The sequence below is a fragment of the Taudactylus pleione genome, unplaced genomic scaffold (genome assembly GCF_031769625.1).
Source record: "Taudactylus pleione unplaced genomic scaffold, aTauple2 ptg000082l, whole genome shotgun sequence".
NCBI classification, from domain to species: Eukaryota; Metazoa; Chordata; class Amphibia; order Anura; family Myobatrachidae; genus Taudactylus; species Taudactylus pleione.
The window spans coordinates 204,412-222,842 of record NW_028284484.1 but is presented as its reverse complement, the minus strand read 5'-3'; the positions used below and the strand labels follow the sequence as shown (position 1 = coordinate 222,842).

Genomic DNA, 18,431 nt, shown 5'->3' with positions numbered 1-18,431 from the left:
GAAAGGCTCAATGTAGTGTAAGAAGAAAACATTATAAATAGAGTGCGAATAATAGACACAATTTATTAAATCCAACATAAAAATTTATATATAATAAAATAGAAGTACTCTTTTATAATAAAATCACAATCGAGAAATAGAACATTCAATTGTAACGGTGTTAGTAAAAACAGCAGATAGGAGAACAAACTTATAAGCGTAGGATGGAGATAATACTCTTAACACTCTTGTATGGTCCTGACAACGGGGTGGATGCTCCAAAACGTTGATGTCTTTTAACGCAAGTTAACTTTGCATCCAATATGACTCAGTGCCGTTACTATGGACGTGTGTGTGTATAATAAAAAAATATTATATATATATATATATATATATATATATAAATCATCACACTACACATACAACTTGTATGCGTGGCAAAATAATGTATTGATCCATCCCAATAATTAGGTAGCCAGCACACCAAACCATTTCATAAAGCAGAATTTTTTTCCCCATAATCTTGTGAAGCGGCATTATACCAGTAGCATAACTAGGGCAGGGTGAGCAGGGCATGTGCCCTGGGCCAGGGCAGCGTATCCGGAAGTCGCCGTTCTAGAAGAAACGTCCCTCAGTAATGTAGCTTCCTGCTATGTGAGTCCCAGCATCTCCTTTCTGCGTCTGATCACGTCCTCCCCTTCAATCATATCCACATTTCATAATACCAACTTACCAACAGAGCCATCTGCTATATTACAAGAGAAGACTGTATTCTAACTATATCAAGATACTTCACATTTTTATTAATCTAAAATAGTCATATCTAGGATTCAAACTTAGCACCTCATGCTTACCACCCCCAGTCCCCTGCAGGGGGAGGGGAGATGATGCAATGCGCGCTGAATCGCATCATCATGACCCCGCCCCCTGCTTCACAATACCGAAAATCTCTGCATTGTGTAGCGGGTGCGGGGCATAGAAGACGTGATTCCGTGGCCACGCCCCTGCTCTTCCCCATTGACGTGTAGTATCCCCGGCCGCGCCCCCCTCTATCGTGCCACGCCCCCCCTGCTTGTCCGACCTGGCTGGCCCCTCCCGGAGGGGGCTGCCAGAATGTCAGCAAGCATGTCCCAGAGTGACGCAAAACGGTGGCGCGTCATGTTGGCACATTTTCCATGGCCACTTTCATTTTTGGCGCGTACACCGTTGGGGAGGAGGTGCCATTTTAAAGACCCTAGTTACGCCTCTGCATTATACTAATCTGAACAGTGATGTGATCATGAAATTCCAATTGTCGTTCTGGTGCAGCCCCATGATATACACATGACACTCACACATATATCACTTTTTCAATAATATGGCCCTTACCTTGCTACTTTTAAAGTAGCTGATTAGAATTCACCAATATGATGCTTTAATGCATCCATCTCTGTTATAAAACATGTATTCTGTCCTATTCATACTTACCTACTCTCCCGAAGGTGTGGGAAACTCCTGATATTTTTTAGGGTAGTCCCCTGGACCGCCAGAAGAGCTGGTGGATCTTCCGCAACCTGCCCACATACCGGGAATCTCAGGTCCATAGGGAGGCGCGGGCCTAATGACATAAAGAGCGCGGCTTCTGCCCCAAAGTGGCCAGCTGCTTCTTCCGGAGAGGAGAAAGTAAAAGTAAGGAAGTATGGCCTTCTGCAGTAATCGCAGTTTTAATGAATAGATTCTAGTTTGACCTAAACATTATTATAGCGAGAAATTATCCAGCATTGTTAATTGTGTAACAGATTAGGATGTTTCCAATGGATTCTGCATATAACATTTTGCAGGCAGTGCTGTGATTACTTATATTCACACTTCCACAGAAGTGGGGGAAGTGATGGTCCCGGGCATACATCCTGTTGTGTCGTGTCCCTTATTTGCACATCAAACATTCTCTGCAGCAAATACACAGAAATATGGGTTCTTTAGAATTCTGGAAAGAACAATAATAAAGAGCAAGTTGAAGAAATCAGTAGCACGTTAGCCTAGACCAACTGCTACTACCTTTTGAACTCTGAAAGGCTTATTACTTGGGATTATTATTAATATTATATTATTATCCTTTGTAAGGCGCTGCAGACCACTTGTGCTATATAAAGTACAGTAGCAGTATGAACAAAACCAGGAAAAAGTGATTTACAGTACAAAACATTGCAGGACTTGGATGAGGTTTCTAAACATTGCTGCAGCAGCAGTCAACATATACAAATAAGCAGCAGGACCATTATGGACAGTTGGGAGGAGATGATGGTATATGTGAGGACAGTGGCGTCACTAGGGGGGTTGCGGGCAGCATCGGGTGACTCCATCTGAGCAGCTTTGCTATTTTGTTGTGTCAGCCTCGGATGATGTCACCGGGCAGCAGTGATGGGCGTCATCCACTGTGCCGGGATAGGCTGGGGGCGTGATGAGAACATCCCCAAAATATCACAAACCAGGGGGTGAAGTCTACATACTGCCACACCAGGTATCACCACCAGGGGTGTATCTAGGAGTCCGAGCGCCCCTGGCAAAGTAATGGACTGCCCCCACCCTCCCCGATAGTTTCTAAACAATTACACTCTGTACTTACAATGTTAAGAACAAAAAAAATTAAAATAAACATTGATTTGATATTAAAAAAATTATGATGGATATAATTAGCCCTTTCTCTCTCTCCAGCCAGCACCCCCTTCTGTCTTCATCAGCCAGCACCCCCTTCTGTATCACCAGTCTGTCTACTCAGCCAACAATCCTTCTGTCTCACCAGCCAGCCCTTCTGTCTCCACAGCCATCACACCCTTCTGTCTCCAGCCAGCACCCCCTTCTGTCTCATCAGCCACCCCCCCTTCTGTCTCATCAGCCACCCCCCCTTCTGTCTCATCAGCCACCCCCCCTTCTGTCTCATCAGCCACCCCCCCTTCTGTCTCATCAGCCACCCCCCCTTCTGTCTCATCAGCCAGCCCCCCTTCTGTCTCATCAGCCAGCCCCCCTTCTGTCTCATCAGCCAGCCCCCCTTCTCTCTCACCAGCAAGCCCCCTTCTCTCTCACCAGCCACCCCCCCTTCTCTCTCACCAGCCAGCTCCCCTTCTCTCTCACCAGCCAGCCTCCCATCTCTCTCATCAGCCAGCCCCCTTCTCTCTCATCAGCCAGCCCCCCTTCTCTCTCACCAGCCAGCCCCCCTTCTGCCTCACCAGCCAGCCCCCCTTCAGTCTCACCAGCCAGCCCCCCATCTCTCTCACCAGCCAGCCCCCCTTTTCTCTCACCAGCCAGCCCCCCTTCTCTCACCAGCCAGCCCCCCTTCTCTCTCACCAGCCAGCCCCCCATCTCTCACCAGCCAGCCCCCCATCTCTCTCACCAGCCAGCCCCCCATCTCTCTCATCAGCCAGCCCCCCTTCTCTCTCACCAGCCACCACTCTTCTTTCTCACCAGCCACCACTCTTCTTTCTCACCAACCAGCCCCCCATCTCTCTCATCAGCCAGCCCCCCTTCTCTCACCAGCCACCACTCTTCTTTCTCACCAGCCAGCCCCCCTTCTCACTCACCAGCCAGTTCCCCTTCTCTCTCACCAGCCAGCCCCCCTTCTCTCTCACCAGCCAGGCTGAAACATTAGTCAGTACATTACAGCTTATAAGTTCTCTAGGAATCAAATACAACCCTGAGGCACAAGACGCAAATTGTTAAGCGCTCAGTCGCTGTATTCACTACAATATAATAATTAGAGTGTCCAATGGAGAGCTGCACTGCCCACTGTTTTTCTGTTCGCAGCTGCGAACATCATTAGTATAAGCACTTGTACCTGCCCCGTGCTGGGCAGGGCCGGGAGAGCTCTGACGGGCTCGGGTACTGGGGTGGTGTGACCAAATAGGGGAGACGACCCCACCCAATAAAGTGTGCCGCATAGGGGGTGGCTCCAGCGGGTGATCATCCACACCTGTAACACTTCTTCTCTCTGCCCACTAGCTCTGGCCGTGCCTGTATAGTAGCGCAGACACATTGGCACATCTTGCAGCAGTCTCCGCGCTCTTACTGCCCAATGTGCGTCTGTGCTGCTTTTACAGACCCGGGCAGCAGTAGTGGGCAGAGTAGTGGGGGCAACCGGTGACCCGGTCCCCTCCAACTGTGCCTGGCCCGGGTTAAATAGTACCCGTCCCCCCCCCCCCTTCCTCAGGTGCTAGATACAAGCGAGATATGGAACTTAAATCACCGTTTAACTTTTGATTTTGCTCAGGAGCCGATGAGCAACTGCCTAGTTTACACTGTCCCTGCATTCACGGAACTAAATCAGTTTACCTATAAATAGAAAGTGCTAACGGTGTATATATAGCAGCAGTATAGTACCACAAAACACCATGCTTAGCTAATGGTTTAGCCACCAAAGTAACTGCATCCACCCTATGTAGAGAAAAGCTCTTCAAAGGGATTCTCTAATTAAAAGCGATCTAGCTATATTTTTTTTTTTACCTGTGGCCGAGAGACCACTCTACTGCTGCACTGGCAGACTGAAGCTAGGTACACATCTGACGACTAGACAAATTTCAACGACCGAAATGATCCCGATAACACCAGATGTGGAGCATACACACTACATAATAATTGCTTTGTTTGTAACGATTACCTGGGGTTCAACTCGTTAAGGTGACTTTTATATGCAAGATCGGGACGATCTCCATACACGCTACAAATTCCAAATGATGCCCTTCCGATGGGGCCGAAGTAAAGTGTGCAGCAGCCGGTGTCAGATCCGATGGGTTATAGAGCAGCCATCGGGCCCTGGTACTAAACGGTTCTCAGGCCAACGACCCAATATCTGACAGGTCAGCCCAATAATTGTATAGTTTGTACCCAGCTTTACTCCATCCATACCATAGCTGTACAGTAGAGCTCTAAGTAAGATATTACATAGAGCTTTAGTGAGTGTGCAATAAAAATGAGCAGCTTTCGCTGGCTTCAGGATAACAAGTCCCTGTATGGGAAATGCATGTTTTATTTGATGAATTGGTTTGTCCTAAAGTGGAAATCCCCTTAAAGGAAAGCTGTATACTTGGAGGAATAGAAGTGTTTGCATAAGATTGCTGTAAATGTTAGCAGTATTATTAAATATTTCTTTACCTTTCTTGGGGAAAACGGCAAAACCAGTGCCAGAGCTTAATGAACATTGATTTATTCTGAGAATCAAAATGAGCAATATCAGTGATCCAGTTACTGAAATAAAAAACACAAATGCATGTATAAATGTTTGAGATGCTTACAACAATATTTGTGATACAAGTGTGCTTTGTAGCGTGATCATTTTTGTCACTCTACAATTTCTTCCTGACTATAGAACAAGACGCTCTGTGGCGAAAGCGTTTCATTACAGAGGATAGTTGCTTGCTCCCAATAAGTTAAAGCGGCATTAAGGCTTTCTTCCACCACACAATATAAATGTGGGGTACTACTGAAGGGCGTTCTCACCATTTGCTCAGTGTAGCAGGTCAGAAAATATCTACTATCTGCTGGCAGAATACAGAAATCTAGATTGAATGCTAGAGAAAGTCTGACTGATAATCGGCTACTAATTGGATAATGCCTGGACATCCGATTAGAAGCTACAGTATATGTCATTTGGAATGCGGTCATAATACCGACTGGTGGAGTACCAGCACTCAGAATGCCTGTCAGAATCCCAGCACCGGCATCCTGACCGTCGGCATTCCGAAGGTACTTAGCGGGGTTAGGTTTAGGCACTCGGGGAGAGTTAGGGTAAAGGCACACATCCACTAGACGATTAAATTGAGCGATTGAACGATAATGATATCGTTCAGACGTTCATTAATCGTTCGCAAATTGTTTGGAAAAATGTCTAAAACGACCAGTGATGTGCGCTCCCGCTGGTCGTTTAGACATCTATCATCGGGCAAACATGCTGGACAACCTGACGATAACGTCAGGTTCAGCATGTTAGGGGATGATTGATGTGCCTACACTGAATGACTGCTCATTCAGTGTAGGCACATCACAGACCGACAATGTCGTAGTCGTGCAGTCGTTTTGATGACTTTTAGTGGATGTGTGCCTTTAGGCACTAAGGGAGTGCAGGGAGAGGGAGGTGAGGTTTAGGCACTAGGGAGGGAGGTTTAGGGGTAGGGAGAGGAGGGAATGTTAGAATACCGACTGAGAAGTATCGGTATCCTAATTCTGTTGGGATCCTGACCACCGGGATCCTGAGTGCCGGCATCCCGTACCCAATCCTGTCATTTATACCTGTCATTTAGACACTTTGCCACTTATTTATCATTATTAAAATATTTAAGCTGTGGTCCCCCTAATAGTAAATATAGCAAAAGATTTAATTTGAGCAAAGGGTAATGGTTTCAGGGAGGGTACTCCACTAATGTACTTTAAATTTAGCTCACCTTTCCGTGCTCCCACCCGCCTCTTCACACCAAGCCTGCCAGAAGCACTTACATTTAGTTAATGTGCCCAAATGTGCAGTCTTCTCCGGGTATCCCTAAATGGGTGTCTGCCATCTTGTTCTGGTCACTTCCTCCTCATGCACCTCATCCCTGGCAGGCTCTCACACTGCGTGTTCTACAAATCATACAACTCTGTGCTGCAAAGTTTGGTGGCACCTTATAAAAGTGAATATGAGGGAGAAGCAGCGATGTGTGTATATGCCATTTATCGCATTTTTAAAACCACTTTCAATTCCTCCACGATACCAAATCTTTTATACATACATTTGTGAGTGATACAGGATGATTTTTCATTTCACAATGAAACAAGATTCCACTTTAGTGAACTACTGAGCACGCTAGATGACCTGTTGTATTTATCTCCTGGTCCATATGCCTAGGTCCTTGACCTGTAAAGCATACGGGGGAGATGTACTAAACTTTAGAGAGCTAAAGTACCAACCAATCAGCACCTGTCATTTTAAAGTTTGTGTTTGAAAAATAACAGATAAATTACCAACCAATCGGCTCCTGTCATTTTTTCAAACAGTCTCTATCTCTCTCCACTTTATCTCTCTAAGGCTTAGTACATATACCCCCCCCCTAATGTCTACTTAGGAATGCAACGTATCTCAGAATCCATAGACTAGATACCAGGCACGTTATGATCTGTGTGACACATAAATCCAAATAAAAATACAGGTTTAGTATATTCAACCTCTCGTGCCCTTATGTACTGACTATGTACTAGTCACCGTCTCCATGCTGTGATTACAAATGCGTAGAAATTGCTTCTTTTAAGTGGATCTATTTTTACCAGCAGTAATCAGGAGCGTGTAGGTGTACGAGGCAGTAGCAGGCGAGGGCAGGGAACATTCAGTGATGAATCAGTAAAGGCTGCAGGGTGACATTCGCCTCCTGTTTTTTTTTTCCATACAATATTATTTTTCTTTCTGCATTTATCTGTATGAATAATGAGTTTTCATTTTTTTTTAGCACTGTGTTGTGAGGGATCTGATACAGAATTGCTGGTACAGAAAGAGATGAGGGAGGCAGTGCGCTAATATCATCCTACGATGAACCGTATAATTATTTTTAACTGTTCATTGTGGGACTGAGGTTCCCACAAGGAATGATGGGGACTGTAAATCATTATTGAATCACAGATCCCTAGAGTATCAGTGTTTTGTTCATTGCACCTTTCTTATTGAGAAATTCAGCAAAAATTATTAAATTTAGTAAATTGTGCTTACCTGTCAGGCTTAAGCTGGGTACACACTTGCCAATGTGTGTTCCCAGCAATGCGATGCCTGACCGCGCAATATATCGGGCGGGCGGTACACACTGCACTGCATTCCATTCGCCCTATATGCAGGACGATGGAATGACCCCAATGGACGACATGCAGGAGTGCTCATGGTCGCGCATAGTGGGTACACACTGGCCGATGTGGACGATATGTCTATATCGTCTAGTGTGTACCTAGCTTTAGGTTGCACTTCTGTTTGTAGACATATTTTCTGATGGGCACAACCAGTACTAGTGGCTGCCAATCACATTGACCATAAATGATTTCATTTGATCCTGGACCACAAACCCTGGCACCCCTGCAGGTGCCCCGCGACAACCAGTTTGGGAACCACTGGCTAAAGCGATGAGTACATGGCTAATACCATTCATGGCCACTGCTGTACTTCTCTGCTTTGTAGATAGGATGTTGCATACAAGGTGACATAATATTTACAGATTACAGCGTGACAGGTATCTGAGTGAGTGCCCCCTGCACCTGTCATTGAACTGTACAGTACAGCCTACTGCGTGGCTTTGATTGTATGTGTGTGTGTGTATGTATGTATATATATGTGTGTATATGTGTGTGTGTGTGTGTATATATATATATATATTACACCTTCTAGCAAATAGCAGTAGTCACGTGTGAACCTAGCCTTAAAAGTGATTTGTGAGAATGTTTACCATGCACCTCATCTACAAAGTGCATTACAATATGTACACAAGTGTCATGGTTACACTCTCCTCACGACTGCTGGACAGGATGGTAAAACAAGTCTAATATGAGAACAGTTCAGTTCAGTGCGATGTGGCACTGAGCATCATTCCAGTGCTCAGCTGCGCACATATCGGCCATTTACGGTGTGATGTTCATCAAAGTCTTTCCTGTCCACCTCTATGTGGGCAAGAAAAAACTTACGGCTGATGGCCACAATGGTTCCGTTTCGGAACGGCACATCGCGGCCCGTGGCATTGAATTCAATTGCTCCTACAAGAGAGAATACCCATAGAAAATACTAAAAGTGGTATTGTCATTTCAGGGATTATTCACCAATCTATACAAATACGAAATAACAAATAAGCATCTAAATCAGCATCCACTTTAAATGTCTTACTGGTATTAGATTAGTTAAAGCTAATGTTTTGTAATGGATGAATCAAGTTATTTGACTGTTCCAAAATGTTTGAAGTACAATCGTTAAGAATCCCTAATCCCAGCTGTGGGTTAGAAAATGACAGCTCTTATTCACGTTCATGGTTCACTGTTTACATTTCCATTAAAATGTTAGTTTATTGCAACACTATTTGAGGAATTTTAATTGATTACAACATTTATTTTTTATTTTTTTTTACATAAAGATGAACACTTCTGTGAAGTTAGACTTTTTATGTTTATGTTCAATGGGCCAGATTCAGCAAAGATCGCAACTGCGATTATTCACGCAATCGGCCGATTGTAGTGTTCTGCACATGTGTATGCATCGCAGTGCGCTTACGCGAACCGACCACTGCAATCGGGACTGTGATCGCAGTGACTCCGCCGACCCATCGCAGAGTGATTGACAGGACGTACCAGTTGGGAGTGGGGATTGGGAGTTGGCCGGCAAAACGCAGGCGTGCCGGTGCATTTGAATGCCGTTGCAGGGGCGTGCATAAACTATCCACTGCGATACCATACGCAGCTTGTGTACTCACTGCGTGCGACGAGGTTAACAATTCCTGAGTAAGATCAGAGCTTGCGCAAGTGTATGTGAGTCTGCGATGGTACTCAATGGGTTTGCAGTCTTGCTAAGCATTACGGATGTGTGTAAGGTAAGGTGGGCATCCTTACGTTGTGCTGCGACGGCATAGCAATCGCAGTGGATTAGCATATCGTCGCAGTGAGACTGTGTGCGTAATCGTTATTGCAGTTGCAATCCGTACTGAATCAAGCCCAATGTTTGCAATTTAAAATATTTATCAATTAAATTATTTCATATTGCACACACGTGAGCAGCCTCAAACGTTTGTTAATGGTTCTAAAATTCGAGAATTCCAGTTTCCAGAAGTGAATTTTGAATGGGCATCTCTAGTTATCACATTATTCATGTGTCAAGGAACCAAGCCAAGCTGTTTCTCTCTAACCTAAGCCTGTGAAGAGAGCTGCTCAGTTTTCTGAACAGTAAGGGTGTCACACTCTGGATCATGTTAGCAGGTCTGGTGGTGTCTTTATACCCATCAGAGTCTACGCAGTGCTGACTCACAGTCCCAAAAACTTAACTGCATGTGACAGGCATCCTCTTCCTGGGGGTTCCTGGGGTCCCGGTCCATGGTCACCACCATCTTGGAATGATGTCACCGAGATGTCCTGCCAATCAGTGAACAACAGGCCTCAATCATGTGATTGTTTGGACCAATCGCAAGCCAAGGTGCTTTATTTAATTCAGGAAGTGCTGCCAAAGGATTGTCAGTACAACTCTTTCAGAGTTTAGTACCTTGGCACCAGGTTCCAATTCTGAATTCTTCATACCAGTTCCTATATCCCATATACCCATATCCCAATACAGTTTAAACAAGCTTTGTTGCTCAGGTATTGGGTCACAGTATTTTCATTCCTACCTATCTGTAGGATTTCTTGATATGAAATTCATTGATGTTAACAGTGGGGCCCTCAAGTTCTGGGGCATCTGCTGTTTTATAAACTTATAAATCAGTGTGCATATTTTGTATATATTTTGACAAAACACTGGAAAGGTTTTTAAGGGTAGATAGGTTCTGTCTGGTGTACAGATATTGATTATCAACCTTCATTGTTAGTCCACCTGTGAGAGGCTGATAAAGGGTGTGTCAGTCTCTGTAGTCAGTCACTGCGTGGGCAACAGATCAGAGGCCTGTTGAGATACACTGTGATTACTGAATGTAAGTGCTGTGCTAAAAACTTCTGTTTTGTGAGAGAGGTGTTAGGTTCTGTTACGGTCTCCTGGCCTAACTAGTTAAAACCCTCTTAGAAAAAAGGGTTCAGGCCTGGACAGAAGTCTTAAGAGGATTAGATGACGTTATGTGGCACAGAGAACTGGAACAGATAGTACTATAAAACGACTATTTCTGTATAGCAAGAAACAAGGCAGAGCAAAATTTAGACACTTAGAGTCCGAGTACACAGGATATTATATAAAAGGATGTTTAGTTCAGATGTTGTGGCGTGATCGCTGGTTGAAAGTTCATAGCTGAGGAACTGCCGTGCAACCAATATCCACTAATGCGGCTTGTAGCCAGAGTTGCAGCAATTTGCCGGTGGTGCGGCTTGAGAGCCGGTGGTATGGCGTGGGAGCCTAAGTTGCTGCGTGGAAACCGAGGAGGCAGCGTGGAAGCTGGTAAGTGAGAGTCCGCTTGAAATCAGGAACAACAAGAAGCACTGACCATGCAGCAGAGCCCAGAGATCCTTTAGGAAACTATAGTCGGCGAGGCGGAAAGAGGCCAACGTGAACAAATAAGGAAAGGATCCAATCACGCGGTGTTCTGGTTCACATGTGACATCCTATGGCGTCCCGATCGCTTAGCAACCGATGGAAAGACTTCAGGAGAAACACTGGCAGATGAAGGTATATTGCTGGAGGGAAACAAGTCATGACCGTGACTTGTAACAGTACCCCCCCCCTTGATGTGGGGTTTAAGAACCCCCAGAACCCGGTTGTCAGGAAAATCCCGGAAAAAAACCTTCTTCAGTCTTGGAGCATGTAAAGCATTCTCAGGGACCCAGGAACGTTCCTCTGGGCCATACCCATTACAGTGAACCAAACACTGTATTATTATATATAATTAGTAATGTTGGAGTTGTGCATCTGTAATTCTTTTTGTGTTTGCAACAATAGTCTCCACAGGTAGCAACTCCCATTATATATTTATATATATATATATATATATATATATATATATATATATATATTCAGGGTCTGCAGTCTAGGGCCCATTTCTACAACAAAGCAGGCCTGAACGGAAATTTGTATTTGAATTTGACAGAACTGAAGACTGATTTTACTAGAGAACAGTGAAAGGTATTAATAAGGAGAGACTTGGGTAATTGAAGCTTGAAGGCCACTGAATTAACCTGAGCAATGATATGAAAAGGGCCAATAAATCTCGGACCCAACTTCTGAGTAGGTTGGCGAAGCTTGATGTTTTTGGTAGAGAGCTAAACTAAATCACCCTTCCTGAATGCACATGACCTCCGATGCTTATCAGCTTCATTCTTGGAGTGGAGAGAAACTTTACGAAGATTTTGATGCACCTTGTTCCAAATGCGACGTAGCCGAGAGACAGAAGGTGAATCAGGCCCATTGGAGAAACTGGAATCAAACAGATTTGATCTGGGATGTTGTCCAGTAACACAAAAGAAAGGGGAGACTGAAGATGCTAAATGGCACGAGTTGCAAATTCTGCAAGACGCAGATCATAATGGCATTTGGAGACATAGCAGCGTAAATATTGTTCCAGAGACTGGTTGACTCATCTGTTTGCCCATTGGATTGAGGATGATATCCTGAAGAAAGGCTGAGGCACATGCCTAAAGAGGAACAGAAGGCTCTCCAGAACTGTGAAATAAATTGTGTTCCCCGATCCGACACTATGTCCACAGGCAATCCATGTAGATGAAAGATTATGCTGGAGGAACAACAAAGAAAGTTCTTTGGCAGTGGGTAATTTAGACAAAGGGATGAAATGTGCCATTTTGCTGAAGCGATCCACCACTGTCCAGATAACGGAGCATCGAGCAGAAACTGAGAGATCGACAATAAAGTCCATGGCAATGTGAGTCCAAGGTGTCTTAGGTATAGAGAGATGAAGCAACAGACCTGAAGGGGCTGTTCGAGGTGTCTTATTTCGGGCACAAACCTCTCATGCTAGGACAAACTCGCGGACATCTTTGGTCAAAGACGTCCACCAAACTGAGCGGGAGAGTAACTCCAGAGTCTTGCTTTGAGAGCCGGTGTTGCAGCTTTGAGAGCCGGTGGTGCGAGGAGGCAGCGTGGAAGCTGATAAGTGAGACTTTGCTATATATACATATCGGGGGAAAAAAACAAACAAACAAACAAACATATAAGATTGCTCTGAGAATCTCCATTTTCTATTTTTTTTCCTACAAACATTCCAACAAGGAAACCTCTAGCATACTACATATTTCAGCAGCACATAAGATTAGAACAATAACAAAAATGGGAAAAAGTGGAACCCAAAATCAAGTCCATCTTTCAACCCATAGCATAACTCATTGTTCAAAACAATAGAACTATAAATCAATGTATGTCCCTCCTTTTATAAATAAAGAGCTAAAAGGTTAGTATATTAAGTATTTGACCCCATTGGACTAGCAGATCTAGTAGATAGAGAGTGCACGTACGCTTTGGCTTTGTTAAAATAATTGAACGTGTGGACTATTCCATCCACAGTAACTTTCAATTTTTGCAGGAAATAATAGAGTGAACTGAATGTGGTTATCAAAAAGTAATTTACACCGTGGAGAGAAAATTCCTTCCTCCTCTAAGACACTGCGGCCAAAAAGTCCTGAAAAAGCAAAAGTTTGTGGCCATCAATATCCAGGGAGCCCTGATGTCTATTGGAGTGGAGCACCAACTCCTTATCTCTGAAGTTTAGATATTTTGCTATTACCGGGCGTGGCCTAGAGTCATTGGTGGATCTTTCTGGTCCCAACCGGTGTGCCCGTTCATTAATCATAGGGGCGGGCATCTGAGATAGGAATGCGGATGGGATGCCGGACGCCAGGAAGCCGACGCCGCGATCCCGAAGGGATCAAGATACCGACGTTGGCATCCCAAACGCCAGCATCCCTACGGTAAGTATACTAGCATTAGCCCAGGTATGGGGGGGTTAGGACAAGGGCCTCCCCCGGGGTGGGTTATGGCTAGGAGAGGGTTAGGGCTAGGCTGTGGGGAGGGGGTTTAGGGTTAGGTACCAATGGGGGGGAGGTTAGAATTAGGCACCACCCCAAGAGGGGTAGGTGTAGGGTGTGGGAAGGGGGGGTTAGGTTTACGCACCATCAGGGGGAGGGTTAGGGTACTTACCGGCCCCTGTCAGGATATTGAAGATCGGAATGCCGCTGTCTGTTTTGTGACCGCCGGCATCCCATCCAGCAGTATATCATACCGATTCCCTGAGACATGCCTAAGGCATTATTGAGATAATTTTGTAAGTAATAGATTAAGGCTAGCCCCCTCACAGTTTCAGGGATCCCCAATAACCGAAGATTATTTAGTCAGTTTCTGTTCTGCAAGTCATCTATCTTATCTAAAATATATCTATCTATTTCATAGTGAAATATTGGTGCATACCCAAGATAACAAGCAGAAATTTTGTTTATTTTTAAATCTGCAGACAAATAATGAATTATGAATTAGAAAATTTACTTTAATGGCAAACGTGTAGTCTTTTAAAAAAGAAACAATTACTGTCCGGACCAATCTGTGTATGTGTCACTGGTAATACAGACAAATGTGTTGACTTTTTAGGGTTTGGATACTTTTGGAGGCTGTATATGGGACACCAAGCCCCGGCGACAGAGGACAAAGGACAAAGGGGACCCATGTACCAGGCCCGAGATTGCAAGGGGCCCCGGACCCTCAGTAATCTCAGGAGCCCAGTTAATGTGTCCCCCTTGCCACAGCTGTATTCAGCTGCGCACAGAAACAAGGTAGAGGGAGGAGGCAGGCCGTCTGCAGCCCTGAACTATTATTTTTTTTTGTCCCAGCGCAGTGCGCGTGGTGTCATGACATCACGCCGCTGGTTCAGAGAAAAGCCGGGTCTGAGCCACCAGGGAACAGGAGCAGGCTGCAGGTAAGTGCTGGCTGGAGAAGAAAGACACTGATCGGGCGGTGATTGTGGGGGCTTTGGAAACACTGTTCGGGCGGTGGTTGGGGAAGCTGGAGATGAAGTGGCAGGCGGGATGGAAATGAGGAAGACATAAGGCTGGAGAGGCTCAGGCTGGGGCTGTGAGACACTGGCTGGGATTGTGAGGTACAGGGGATGAGGCTATGAGCCACTGGGGCTGTGGCTGTGAGGCGCAGGGGCTGTGAGGCGCAGGGGCTGTGGCTGTGAGGCGCAGGGGCTGTGGCTGTGAGGCACAAGGGCTGGGGCTGTGAGACACTGGCTGGGATTGTGAGGTACAGGGGATGAGGCTATGAGACACTGGGGCTGAGATTGTGAGGCGCAGGGGCTGTGAGGCACAGGGGCTGGGGCTGTGAGACGCTGGCTGGGATTGTGAGGTACAGGGGATGAGGCTATGAGATACTGGGGCTGAGATTGTGAGGCGCAGGGGCTGTGGCTGTGAGACACAGGCTGGGTTTGAGGCTGACAGTTATGGGGGCTCCAAAAACATGTGTGTTGTGCCCCAAGATTTCTGTTGCTGGCCCTGTATGACATTACCTTTTTATGCATGCAGCTCAAACTTCTCTGACTGTGACAATTTACTAAAGTCTGAAATTGCTAATTCACAACAAACTCTTTTTGAACTTTATAAAACAGTGTCCATGGTTTTTGGGATACAGGCTAAATAATGCAAACTGTACGCTGCCTGATCTACTGATTAGAGGAAACTCAAACACTAAGAGGGGTATTCAATATGAAACGTTAACTTCACTGTCGAAGTTAACATTTCATATCGAGTTTTTACCTGCGTTAAAGTATCGGGCGTGCTCCCGCTTATCCCCGTATTCAATATCAAATTAACGAAAACGGGAGCCTGCGAAGTTGGATTTGCGTAAAGTTACAAATTTTTCCTTTAAAAAATTGTAAGACCCCCCTAAAGTTGTAAAAACATGGGGGATCACTATGGGTATCCCCGTTTTAGCCTTTAATTGACAGTCGGGGATTTAAATAGCCGCAGCAGGTGTTTTTTTCCCGACATTGAAGAAGTGATGCAGAAGAGCACTTAGGTGATTTTTTTCGTTTTTTTAAGTGGTCCCATCAAATTTGGGGTACATGAAAATGGGTACTAGCATATTTTTATGTCCCTAAAGTAAGTTTTTAAAAATTCTGCATTTGTGCACCTGCTGCTATAATTCTATTCTAGAAAACACCTGCCGCATACTTGCAGAATAGCCTTGAACCTATTTCCCTATTCTTAAACAATTTTTTCCCATTTTTTTTTTTCACCCCAATTTTTAAATTAACTTTTTGGGGTGTCCCTATTTTTTTAAAAAACTTTTTTTGACACAGTTCTTTTTTAAATGTCATTCCCAGGGGTGCATTCTATTTTTTTTAAGCCTGCACCCCTAAACCCCAATTCTGCACTTTTTTTCGACACCTATTCAATGGTGAAAAGTTATCCCCGTTTTTTATCAAAGACTTTTCAAAACTGTGATAAGTCTTTGAAATTGAATACGGTGTAAAAGTCAAACCTGCGATAATGACGTCAAAAGTGCAATATTAACGCAAAAACGATGTTATCGCTCCCATATTGAATACCCCTGTAAATCTATTGTTCAAATATTAAGAGTTCATGGCTTTACTGTGTTTCATGTACCCAGGTCTAACTTTAAAATAAATGGTGACTGTTAACGTATTTCTCCCTGTGAAATACTTTTATAAATAACTAAAAACTGACTTTTTAATATGTTTTTTCCAAAAATTACATCATTTATGAATGAAGTTGGCCAAGAAATTTAACAGAGGTGGATTCTAAAAACTATACAAACCAAAACTGAGTGCAATAAATGTATGACCTTATTTGACCGAGACCCAGCAACAGTTCATAGTGGATCATTCTCAAGTCCTTATCAAATTCTGCAATAGCCGCCTCACTAGACTGGCTGCTGAGGCCGGGGCACGGATTACTGTAACTAGTTATCGTGTACATTTTCACAAACAAAGAGGGGAAAGCTGGACCAAAACTAGTGTATTGCATTGTCCTCAAATGTCTTAATCAGGCTCTTACAGAGGAAACCTTGTACCTTATGCGCACTGTAAAATGTTGTCATCAATGCTTCTTGGCAGCATGCTGACCTATGTACTTAATAATTGCTCCCATAGGACGCCATTATGTTTTACTGAGTGTTAATGCTTGGGAACACTGCAGACAGTCCTGAACTCAATGCAATACAAAATAAAGCAAAGACAGGCAGTTCATGTGTACAGGTCAATTTGGTTACATTAGTTTTCTAATGTGCATTGGGAGCAAAGCAAATAGAGCACCTTGGCAAAACCACGCTGCACTGCAAGTGGGGGGAGATTTTGATTTGGGAGGTATATGTCCAAACTCAAATCTAAAGTGTATTTGCACCCTTCACAGTTCAACATGGTTTGTTCCAGATACAGGGGCCTATTCATCATCGGAGGCCATATGGCCCCCGATGATTAAGTATTGCTCTCGCTGCGAGGGACACTTAAGTATTGCTCTGGTGCGGGGACAACTGCTCCGAAAAACAGCTGTCCCCTTGGTTAGTATTGCAGCTACAGAAGTAGATGCGTTACTTACCTCCTCCCCTTTGGCGCGGCTACGCATGCGTGACCTGAGGTCACGCATGTGCAAAGCCACCAAAGAGGTTGTGAGAAGGCGGCAGAGGGATCCGCTCGGAACCCTCTTTGCATCTCTGGAAATCCTTCCCATAGGAAGGAGCGGGGATCCGAGAACAAGCGCCATCTGAACAAATGAAATAAGACTAAAAGCAGTTGTGATAGCTAATATGGGTTTGCTATAGTAAATGTGACAAAGTTGACCCTTTGTAAAGTATGTTGTTGAATATTTTACAGCTTCAACGAGTGAAGCCAGTCAAGGAGAAATCAGGAGACCAGTCCCCAGCCATGGAAGGGACGGTGCAGCTACTGACCCGGGAGGGCCACAGCATCTCCCACAATTCAAAGCGGCACTACCACGATGCCTTTGTCTGCATGAATAGAATGCGCCAACGAGGGCTCCTCTGTGACATTGTGCTCCATGTGGGGACCAAGGAAATTAAGGGCCACAAAGTGGTGCTGGCATCCTGCAGCCCTTATTTCCATGCTATGTTTACAAGTAAGTACTATACCTGTATATGTGGTTATATATGTACATATTATTGCAGGGCTGTTGTGCTTGTGTTGCTTTGGCTTACAATACCCCTCTCTGTTATCAATGCACAAATATGACTTCTCTCCTATACCCTTTCTCTCACATCTCTAACCTACTGTCTTCCATCTCTTCCTGGATGAATGTCTCGGCGCTTTCTTAAAAGGAACATGTGTAAGTCTGAGCCTATTGTCTCCACGTGCCCAAACCCCTCCAGGTTCACTTCTCCTTCCCACTCCACCCCCTCTCTCCCTTCAGCTAACACAACCCTCTCTCCTCCCTATCAAGTTCACTGTTTGGGTCCATCCTTGATTCCTCCCTCTCCTTCTCCCCCCACATTAACACTATCTCCCATTCCTGCCGCTTTCACCTCCCCAACATCTTTTTTACAATGGGGGCTAGCAAATCTTTTACCATTGCCATCTCCTGCCTGAACTACTCCCTGGTCTTCCTGTCTTCCCCCCTCTCGTCTCTTAAATCTACCCTGAATGTTGCTGCTCATCGCCTCTTCCTCTCTCGCTGCTCTGATTCCACCTGTCCTCTCCATCACCTCCTTCATTGGCTTCCCTTCTCATACTGAATACAGTTTTAAACTTCACACACTTATTGTATGTTCAAAGCACTGATTTGCTCCTCGAACATCTCCAACCTCATCTTGGTGCACACTCCTTTTCGCC

The 18,431-nt window shown here is 44.8% G+C and overlaps 1 protein-coding gene across 7 annotated transcripts in view; it reads left to right on the top strand.

Annotated features, from left to right (window-relative positions):
• KLHL17 (kelch like family member 17) overlaps positions 1-18,431 on the top strand; it is a 108,440-nt gene that overhangs the window by 51,745 nt on the left and 38,264 nt on the right. For all 7 annotated transcript variants that reach the window (XM_088468161.1, XM_088468163.1, XM_088468165.1 and 4 more), the window contains one exon: positions 17,460-17,721. In XM_088468161.1, coding sequence (XP_088324287.1) covers positions 17,460-17,721 — 262 coding nt within the window. The remainder of the gene's footprint in view (positions 1-17,459; positions 17,722-18,431) is intronic.